This window comes from Tupaia chinensis, unplaced genomic scaffold (genome assembly GCF_000334495.1).
Source record: "Tupaia chinensis unplaced genomic scaffold, TupChi_1.0 Scaffold140464_1, whole genome shotgun sequence".
NCBI lineage: Eukaryota > Metazoa > Chordata > Mammalia > Scandentia > Tupaiidae > Tupaia > Tupaia belangeri.
In genome coordinates, this window is record NW_006200341.1 from 1,032,258 (window position 1) to 1,043,295 (window position 11,038).

Genomic DNA, 11,038 nt, shown 5'->3' on the forward strand with positions numbered 1-11,038 from the left:
AGGGAAGTAAATTCTGCAAGTTTCTGGGCCCCTGTGGCTTACATGTAACCGCAAACATTCAGGAGCATTCTGGGGAAAAAAAAAATGACCTGCCTTCCATATGACATAGCACTCCCACTTCTTGGTAGCTACCCAAAGGCTAAGAAAATATTTAATTGGAAGGATGTCTGCACATCCACTTTTATTGCAGCATTATTTATAATTGTTAAAACATGGAAGCAACCTATGTGTCCAAAAGCTGGTGACTGGGTTGAAAAACTGTGGCATACACCCCCACACACATGCACACACACACACACATATATACACACGCATACACACACTATAGAATATTAGTCAGCTGTAAGAAACAATGAGATCAATTATTCAACAAAAAATGGGTAAAAATAGAAAATGTAATGTTGAGCAAAGTGAGCCAGACTTTAAAAGATACACATTGTATATCCCCATCAATTTGTACTGAGTGTCTGCCCTTTATGGCAGAAATCACCCTGCGGGGTGATTTCTCGCTTTCTGTCTCTCTGTGTCTCTCTCTCTGTCTTTCTTGAGTGCGCATGTGCCCTATAAGTGAAAACCTCTCCAAATATTACAGTTTAGACTGAAGTGTCAGACAAGGCTCTCCAACAGCCTTTAAATAATTAGAGGTGGAAAGACACAATTAAAGGCTGAACCGTGCTCGCCCCTATTCATATGTTGACGTTCAAAGCTCCCACACCTCAGAATGTGACTGTATTTGGAGACAGGATTTCTAAAGAGGTGGCTGAGTTAATACAAGGTCCTTAGGGTGGGCATTAGCCCAGGATGAGAACTTCTTTATATAGGAGGGCAAGTCGGACTCAGTCACACACAGAGAGAGTCTATGGGACATCGGAGAAGTCCCTTATGGATTTAAAAGGACTCAACCCTGGTCACATCTTGATCTTGGATGCCCAGCTCCTGGAACCATGAGCCAATTCTTACTGGTGTCTAAGCCAGTGGTCTCTAATCCTTTCAGCACTAGAGATGGGTTTCGTGGAAGACAGTTTTTCCACAGATCGAGTGGGGAGTGGATTCTGACTTAGACTCCATCACCAGATGTCCATCAACTCACTTGCCACTGTTAACGCCTGCCACCAGATGTAGCTTACTTGTCACTTGTGACTCACTCACAGGGTTTCAATACAAGAAGTTGGTTTATTACGATCTCGGTGCAGTCAGACCTCTCTGCTAATGTTAATCAGTGTTTGCAGCCACTCCCCAGTGCTAGCATCACTACCTCAGCTCCACCTCAGATCATCCGGCTTTGGAATCTCATTAGAGGTGCATAATCTAGACTCCCTCACATGCACAGTTCACACTCCTATGAGAATTTAATGTCCCCGCTGAGCTGACAGGAGGTGGAGCTCAGGTGGTAATGCGATAGATGGGGAGTGGCTGTAAATACAGAGTAAGCTTCACTCACTTGCCTGCCGCTCACCTCTTGCTGTGCATCCCAGTTCCTAACAGCTCACCGACTTGTGACCTGGGGGCTGGGGACGCCTGGTCTCAGCCCCCTGCCTGCCATGGCAGCTTTAGCAAGGGCATGGGGCTGCCAGTCCCAGGGTGTGCTCGGCAGTGGGTCGTAACACTTGCCAGGGGTAGAGAGGCCACCTGCTTACTTGCCAAGTTGATTTCTAGAGAGATCCAGGGTCTTCAGTTGCTTGCAGGTCCACTTCTCTTGGGGGGGAAGGGCCACCAGCTGGTTTCCCTGTAACTTCAAGAACATGAGGTCCTGAAAGAGAGAGGGAGGAGACAGGCCAAGATGGTGTCACACACAGAAAGAGAAGAGCGTGCTGGAAAAAGCCAGCCAGGTCTCTGGCCTAAGGATTATGTCCACTCACCTGGACACAGACTCGGCAGTGGGGGAGGCTTAATACTCTTTCTCTCTCTCTCTCTTTTTAAAGAATTATTTATTGGGACCAGCAGATGGAGTAATGGTTATGCCACTAGACTCCCACGTAGTCGACTGTGATTCAAGCCTGGTGGATTAAAACTCATGGTGGGCACAAGATCCCAGGAGGAGAATGGAGGAGAAGGGATTGTGGTGTGGCCATTCCCCCTGGGGGGTGATTTCTTGTTTTCTGTCTCTCTGGTGAGCGCACATGCCCTATAGCAAAAATCTCTCTTTAAAAAAAAAAAAGAAAGAAAAAAGTATTTATTTATTTTTATTTATTATTATTACTACTATTTATTTATTTTTAAAAATTGTTACAGGGCATGTGTACCCACCAGAGAGAGAAAGAAATGAGAAAGCAAGCTGCCAGGTCCAGGACTCAAACCATGGTCAGCCATGTGAGAGTCCAGTACCTTAACCACCACGCCACCTGCTGGTCCCAGGCTCAATAGTCTTTTAAAACTCACAGAATTACATCAAACAGAGAAGCTGGAACAATTCAACTATCAAAGCTCTTCCCTCAACATTATAAGAGGTGGGGCCAGCAGGGGGCTTAGTGGTTAACTTGCTGGACTCCCATGTGGCTGACTGTGGTTCAAAGCCTGGACCCAGTACCTTGAAACACATACTGAATGCATGTGTGTGCATGCCCAAAATTCCAGGAGGAGAATAGAGGAGAAGGGCTTGTGGCATGGTCATCCCCCGGGGGGTGTCTCTCTGTCTCTTTTGCAAGTACACGTGCCCTGTAGTAAAAATCTTTCAAAATAAATAAATAAATAAATAAATAAATGAGAGGCAATTTTTCTAGAATGAAAGAAGTACTAAAGCATTTCTTAGTGTTAAACTAGTCTGGGAATTGAACCGTGTAGTCGGCCATGTGGGAGCCAGCTGCCTTAATTACTCCACCGGATTGGGCCCAGTGTTAAGCATTCTTCTTATTTTTTTGTCCTAAGTTTTTGCTATTGGGCCTGTACACTCATTAGAGAGACAGAGAGTTACAGTGAGAGGGAAAGTGAGAAATCACCTCCCCAAGGGGTGAATGCCACATGGCCATCCCTTCTCCACACTCCTCCTGCGATTTTGGGCCTGTATGCACATGTGCCTGGTGTGATTTTTCAAGCCACAAGGTCTGGGACTTGAACTATGATCAACCATGTGAGAGTCCAGCACCCCAGCCACCATGCCAGCTGTTTTTTTTTTTTTAGAGATATAGGACGTATGAGGTCACTAGAGAGAAACGGAAACGGAAATACCCCCCCCCCCCCCCCAGGGAGAATGGCCACACCACAATCCCTTCTCCTCCATTCTCCTCTCGGGATTTTGGGCATGTACGCACCTGCACCCGATGTGAGTTTTAAAGCTGCCGGGTCCGGGACGTGAACCACAGTCGACTATGTGGGAGGCCAGCGATGTAACCATTATGCCATCTGCTGGCCCTGTGTTAGGCATTTTAAGAAGCATGATTACGTGGGGAGCAGGGGCAACTTGGAGGGTGTGGAGGACCCAGAGTCACCACCAGGAGGTGCCTGTGACTCTGAGTGCACATTGCTGCCCTCTGGTGGTCATCCTGGGTTCTGCAGGCCCTCCAAGTGACCTCTTGGGCTGGTCCAGGTCTCAGGGACAGGGGCAGGGGCTCAGTGATACCAAGGGTCAGCACGGGGCCCCATGTTGTCCCTCCAGCTCACCTCAGGGACAACAGAATACGCCTGGGCACCCCTCACTCACAGCCCACCCTCGGCCCTCAGTCTCCTTGCAGTTGTGGAAACCAGTCCCTGAAGAGGACTGGGCCCCACCCTAGGGCTCATAAAGGGCTTTATTTTTATGGGGACCTGAACTGGTCTTGATGACATCACCATGTGACTGGGGCGCGCTTAGCCAGACCGACTCCGTCTTGTTAAAAGTCAAAAACTGTTTCTCAGCCTGATTCTCGTTGTCTGAGGTTTCTCACAGGAACTCCAGGGAGACCAATGGCCGAGCTGGAGCTGAGACAATGAGGAACCGTCTGCCCCACGGAAACTCTTGTCTCGAAGACAGATCGTTCGACTGTCCCCCTGAGCTGAGACCGAAACTCCTGTCCCAAAGATTAATCACTTGATTGCACCCCAGCTAAATATTAACCTGATCTATGTTTTTCTTTTTTACTTTTCTTTTTTTTTTTCCTAGAGGTTTATGTCTTAGGACACGTGTGCTCATTGGGGGGAGAGAAAGGAAAACAGAGACAGACACAGTGAAAAGAAAGGCAAGAAATCACCCCCAAGAGGGATGGCCACATTGCAATCTCTTCTCCTCCATTCTCCTCTTGAGATCTTGGGTGCACACGCACACGTGCCCTGCATGATTTTCAAGCCACCGGGTCTGGGACTTGAACCATGGTTGGCCATGTGGGAGTCCAGCGATGTAACCGCTATGCCATCTCTGGCCCCTCTATGCTTTTCTACAGATGGATGTAAGCCACAAAGCACCTTCCTTCTGCTATAACAACGTCTGCAAATTGGCTGGCCAGTCAAAAATATTCTTTTCTATCTTTTCTTTTTGAGAGATTTTTGCTATAGGGTGCATTTGCTTATTGGAAAGAAAGACAGAGACAGAAAATGAGAAATCACCCCTCATGACCACGCCACAATCTCTTCTCCTCCATTCTCTTCTTGGGGTTTTGGGCATGCACGCACACACGCATGTGTGAGTTCTGAGCATCTGGGTCCAGGAATCAAACGGTGGTCAGCTATATGGAAGACCAGTGACGTAACCATTATGCTATCAGCTGGTCTTCACCCGTGTGTGTGTGTGTGTGTGTGTGTGTGTGTGTGTGTGTGTGTGAGGGGGGAAGGTTTTTGCTATAGGGCGCATGCACTTGCCAGAAAGGCAGAGAGAGACAGAGAGACAGAAAGTGAGAAATCACCCCCCAGGGGAGATGGCCACACCATAATCACTTCTCCTCCATTCTCCTTTCGGGATCTTGGGCACACACGCACGCTTAGTGTGAGTTTAAGCCACCGGGTCTGGGAGTCGAACCGCGGTCGACTACATGGGAGTCCAGCAATGCAACCATTACGCCAACTGCTGGTCCATGTGTGTGTTTTTGACAGCTGAACTTTTCCTTCACGTTTTTTTTTTTTTCCCTTATTTGTCTCAGATGCTCAAGGAAAGCAATGAGTTTTCATTACCACCTGGAGCGATTTTCTCACAAGAGCAAACGAAAAAGAGCAATCAGACGTTATTAGACTTACATCGAGCTGAAAAAGTCCCACAGGAACTTCTTTTAGTGCATTTTCTGAGTTTTTGACAGCTGAACTTTTCCTTCACGTTTTTTTTTTTTTCCCTTATTTGTCTCAGATGCTCAAGGAAAGCAATGAGTTTTCATTACCACCTGGAGCGATTTTCTCACAAGAGCAAACGAAAAAGAGCAATCAGACGTTATTAGACTTACATCGAGCTGAAAAAGTCCCACAGGAACTTCTTTTAGTGCATTTTCTGAAAAATCCACCTCTTTAAGGTGATTTTTCCAAAAGACAGCCATCTTGTCTGGCAGAGATTCCAGGGCATTTTTCGATGCTTTGCAATATTTCTAAGACATGGAAGAGAAAAAGAATAAGATTAGCTAGCTCTTTAAATCCCCTGATGCCAAGGTCTGTAGATGGTATAATGGTTATGTCCCTGGACTCCCACATTGGCTGACCATGGTTCAAGTCTCAGACCTGGTGGCTTAAAATTCACGCCGGGCACGTATGCGTGCATGCCCAAGATCCTGGGAGGAGAATGGAGAAGGGATCGTGAGATTGTGGCATGGTCATCCCCCTTTCTTCTCATTGTCTCTGTCTCTGTCTCTCTCCAGCAAGCACACATGCCCTAAGGCAAAAACCTCTAGAAATAAATAAGTAAAATAAACATAGTGATGCCTACAAGGCTGTTTCAAATTTGATGTCAAAATAAGACCATTACAGGGGGCCAGCAGGTGGCATGGTGGTTAGGGTGCTGGACTCTCACGTGGTTGACCACGGTTTGAATCCTGGACCTGATGGCTTGCTTTCTCCCTTTCCCTCTCTCTCTCTCTCTCTCCCTCTCTCTCTCTCTCCCTCTGGTGAGTACACAAGCCCTATAGTTAGAAAATAAAAATGATTATACAATTAAAAAAAATAAGATGATTACAATAAGGGCGTGTAATAAACACGATTCAGTGTGAATTGAAAGGCTACTTCTCATTCTCCTGCCCCTGCTGCAGGGAAGGGCAGGGATAGTTTCCGGGAGAGACAGAGCCTCATGGTCCTTTTCCTTCATTCCAGAACCTCCGGTGCATTGTCCTTGGAAATCATGGGACGAGGGACCAGCAGTTAGCGTAATGGCTATGTTGCTGGACTCCCATGTATTCATCTGCGGTTTGAGTCCCGGACCCGGTGGCTTAAACTCACACTGGGCACGTGTGCGTGCGTGCCCAAGATCCTGAGAGGAGAATGGAGGAGAAGGGATTGCGGCATGGCCATCCCCCTGGGGGGTGATTTCTCGCTTTCTGTCTCTCTGTCTCTCTCTGTCTGTCTGGCGAGCACACACGCTCTATAGCAAAAACCTCCCCCCCCCCAAAAAAAATAAGAACTAAATCTCCAATTTTGGTAGAACTTCCATGCCAGGGCACCGTGGGTGTCGCCTGCCTGGGACACTCATCCTTGCCACACGCAGAGGCTCTTCTGCAACGTGGGAACAAAGACCCCCCTGCCCAGCATGGCTGCTGAGAGGCCAGAGCGAGCTGATGTCCCGAGGCTCACATGGAGGAGACCATCGCTCCCGTGAGTTTCCGAATGACACTAACCAAAGGGCACGCCCAGGGCTCTGGAAACGCCTTCAAGTGGTTTTTGGAGACGTTCAGACCACTGAGTGACTTGAAGGAGTGGAGGAACGTGGCAGGTAGTTCGGTCAACTTATTGTCACCGAGATCCAGTTCCTGGAGCTTCCGCAATCCGATCCAATGGAGGAGACCATCGCTCCCGTGAGTTTCCGAATGACACTAACCAAAGGGCACGCCCAGGGCTCTGGAAACGCCTTCAAGTGGTTTTTGGAGACGTTCAGACCACTGAGTGACTTGAAGGAGTGGAGGAACGTGGCAGGTAGTTCGGTCAACTTATTGTCACCGAGATCCAGTTCCTGGAGCTTCCGCAATCCGATCCAGTTGGTGGCTAGGACAGAGGACAAAGGACAAGTGGATACAAACATCGCTATTAAGAAAAAAAAATAAAAGGATGTCAGGTCACCGACGACGAGACATACCGTTGTCTTCTTCGAACAATTTCTCTAAGCAATTCTTGGAAGCTGTCAGTTTCTGAAGCTTTGAGAGGTGTAAGAACCCAGGTGGGAGATGGATCAATCTGTTGCAGGAAATGTCGATTTCAAGGAGCCTGGAGTTAGGGGAGAAGAAATCCGAGATCAGGAAAAAGAGGGGACATACCATTTGTGTTCGTGTCTGTATAAACAACCAGTGTGTGTGTGTGTGTGTGTGTGTGTGTGTTTCTTTTCCCTGCAGAAGGTTAAAGTGTGTATTGAAAATAGTTGTGCGTGGAGCCAGCAGGTGGCACAGTGATTAAGGCGTTGGACTCCTACGTGGCCGACCATGGTTTGAGTCCTGGGTCCGGTGCCTCGAAACTCACCCTGTGTATGTGTGCATCGCATGTGTGCTCAAAATCCCAAGAGGAGAATGGAGAAGAAGGGATTGTGGTGTGGCCATCCTTCCTGGGTTGGTGGGGGGAGGTGGGTGACAAAAAGTTGGGAGCTGCTGCTGCTTCAGGGAGTGAAGCCCTGCAGATATGCAAGCTTCCGAAATGAAGTAATTCAGTCCTTTTTCATGCAACCTCCATGGAAAAGCTCAGGACTCTCCCCACTTCCGAAAAAAGCAGACAGGGCTGCCCATGCCCCCCACTGCCGGCAGAGTCCTCTGGAGTTAACCCCTACTCTGAGGCCCTTCCCGATCTCCAGGGAGTGGAATAAGCTGGTACTTCGGGGCTCCACTGTTTCTACCAGCTGGGGAAGCTTGGTTACCCTCGGCCTCTGTGCTGGACCAACATGGGCATTTCGGGGATCTGCGTGAGCACCCCAGTTCTGCATGGCCACAGGTGAGCTGTGTAACCTGGGTCAAATGTCTCTCCAGAACTTTCTGTGTTTACCCGGAAAGAGGGCATAGATCTTGTTCTTGAGAGCTTGCCTAACGACCAGCAGAGCTTCCTTCTCTCATTTAACTCAGAATATTTTTCTTTGAGAGGTTTTTGCAATAGGGTGCGTGCATTCACCAGAAAGACAGAGAGAGGGGACCAGCAGTTAGCGTAATGGCTATATCGCTGGACTCCCATGTAGTTGACCGCAGTTCGTGTCCCGGACCCGGTGGCTTAGAACTCACGCCGGGCGCGTGTGCATGCGGGCCCAAGATCCCGAGAGGAGAATGGAGGAGAAGGGATTGCGGCGTGGCCATCCTCCCTGAGGGGTGATTTCTCGCTTTCTGTCTCTCTGTCTCTCTCTGTCTGGCGAGCGCACGCGCCCTATAGTGAAAACCTCTCAAAAAAATAAAAAATAAAAACCAAACAAACAAACAAACAGCGAAGACGTGCAGGGGACAGTGGCAGCCGCAGGGGGCGCCCGAGACTCACCTGGAGCAGATGATCTCGTCCGAGGACTGCACGCCGGGCAGCTCCCCCAGCTGGTTGTCCGAGAGGTTGAGCTTCCGCAGGTTAATGAGTCCCCAGGGGATGACGGAGGGCAGCGAAGCCAGGCAGTTGGCGGAGAGGTCGAGCTCGGTGATCTGGCAGGAGATGTCGAGGAGCCAGTCCAGGTCCACCCAGGGCAGCCTGAGATGCGACCACTTCACACGGAGCGCCTAGCGGCCCAGACGGGGAAAGCAGAGACGGGGTGAGCCCGGAACCAGCGCGGGCTGCAGATACAGCGAGGACTTATTCCAGCGGGCGTCTGTGTGCCCGTGCCAGCTGGAGCCACAGGGTATGGGGACCGTGCCCATCGCAGGCCACAGCACTCGCCATGGTGGCGCCGGCGTTGGGGGTACCAGTTCCCACCTGCACCTGCGTCTGGCAGGTGTCAGTACACGGTCCTTGCAGTTCACGCTCTGGCCTCTAGAGGGAGCTGGTGGGCTCAGCGCGATCCCTCAGGACATGGTCACCGGGGACAGGAGGGGTGCAGCTGGGGTCTCCCAGGGTGCAGAGGCCGCCGGGAGGCTGAGGACCCAAGCCTGCGTCTTGCCCTTCCTTGGAGGCTCGCCCTCCCTGCCGTCTGCATGGGGCCAGCCCCATGTGGCATGTGTTGGAAGGCATGAAGCCTCAGAAAAAAGAGGTGAGCACCCATTAAATATGTCTACACAGACTCCTTCCAGAGTGAGAGACTGGGTGCGCCCACAGACAATGACCACACCATGTGGAAGGACAGAGCTTTGACCTGCACGCCACAGTAACCTTCCCCCAAGGAAATCAAACTCCTTTTTCTTTCTCTCTCTCTCTCTCTTTTTTTTTTAGGTTTTTGCCATAGGCACATGCGCTCATAGGAGACAGAGTGAAAGTGAGAAATCACCTCCCAGGGGGGATGGCCACGCAGCAATCCCTTCTCCTCCATTATCCTCTCGGGATCTTGGGCACGCATGCACACGCACCCGGTGTGAGTTTAAGCCACCAGGTCTGAGACTCAAACCGCAGTTGACTACGTGGGAGTCCAGCGACATAGCCGTTACCCCATCTGCTGGTTCCAGCTCCCCCATTTCTAATCTGTGGCCCAAGAAGCCAGCCTGCTGGAACTTGGTCATGTAGGAGGCCGGAGTGTTATCGCCAGTTACGCTCTATGCAGCCAGACCGAAAGGCCAGAGTTTGATTAATAACTGACAGCTTGGGGCTGGTAGGTGCCGTGGTGGTTAAAGAGCTGGACTCCCACGTGGTTGACAGTGGTTTGAGTCCTTGACCCGGCACCTTGCTTTCTCACTTTCCCTCTCTCTCTCTACAAAAAAAAAAAAAGAATTAATAAATAAAATAATTCTTAGAAAAATAATAATTTTACTGAATACCTGTTAGGATTCAGGCACTGCACTAGGCACAAAGATAAAGTGCTAACTAAGCACACACATTATCTGGACTCAGAACTTATGACCTGGACTACTATAATTTCCAATCCATGTTATTTCTGGACTTTTTTGTCCCTGCTTCCAACCACAGAAAGCCAAATATGCACCCCGCTCCATCCTGCACGAAGCCCCCAGTCTCCCTGTCCTAGCAGTTCCTGGAGCGCACCTGGCTCTCCTTTGTCCTGTCCAAAGCCACCTTTGGTTCCTGCCACCGTGTGCAGGTGAGGGGACCGGCTCCTTTGCTGCAAGGAGTCGGGAGGAAACAGCCTTGGCTTTTCTCATGGGGCTGGTCTCGGCTTACTTCCATGACGAGGGAGTCAGGAGGGCCAGGAGCTGGCTGGTGCGGAGTGCTCCGTGGTCTGATTCAACACACAGGGGAAGGGCTGTTCTCTTTGTGTTTTTAGATTTTTTTGGTTCTCAGGCCCATGTGCTTCCCAGAGAGAGACAGAGAGGGCGAGCGAGAGAGACAGAAAGCGAGAAATCACCACGCGGGGAAATGCGAGGAGCACGCAGAGCCTGGGAGAGGCAGAAAGAACGTGGAATAATATATTTTTTGCTTTCAAAACTAGCAGCAAGGAACGATTCCTCATGTGGCCACGAGAGGGCGCTGTGTGCCTTCTCTTCCGTTCTTCGCTAAATGCTAGGGATTCCCAAGGCTGGGCCTTCACCCTCTGGAAGCTCACTGGTCTTTAAACCAAGTGGGGGACTCGATGTCTCTGTCTCTGTCTGTCTTTCTGTTTATCTGGATGAAAAGGGCAGGCAACTATAATCAACAGAGTTCTGAAGTCTTCATTTCTGCCACATACATTTTATATATTTGGAGAGTTGTTTGCTATAGGGCATGCGTGCTTGCCGGGGAGAGAGAGAGAGAGAGAGAATGAGAAATCACCCTCTGGGGGGGATGGCCACGCTGCAATCCCTTCTCTTCCATATCCTCCTCTCTGGATTTTGGGCACGCACGCACACACACCTGGCGTAAGTTTCAAGCTGCTAGGTCCGGGACTTGAACCGTGGTCAGCCATGTGGGAGTCCAG

General features: G+C 49.9%; 1 protein-coding gene across 2 annotated transcripts in view; it reads right to left on the reverse strand.

Moving 5' to 3' along the window:
* The window catches only part of LRRK1 (leucine rich repeat kinase 1), a 137,709-nt gene that overhangs the window by 57,808 nt on the left and 68,863 nt on the right, over window positions 1–11,038 (reverse strand). For both annotated transcript variants that reach the window (XM_027766061.1, XM_027766062.1), the window contains 5 exons: window positions 8,536–8,762; window positions 7,169–7,296; window positions 6,914–7,077; window positions 5,340–5,477; window positions 1,638–1,750 (listed from right to left, as the gene is read on the reverse strand). In XM_027766061.1, coding sequence (XP_027621862.1) covers window positions 1,638–1,750; window positions 5,340–5,477; window positions 6,914–7,077; window positions 7,169–7,296; window positions 8,536–8,762 — 770 coding nt within the window. The remainder of the gene's footprint in view (window positions 1–1,637; window positions 1,751–5,339; window positions 5,478–6,913; window positions 7,078–7,168; window positions 7,297–8,535; window positions 8,763–11,038) is intronic.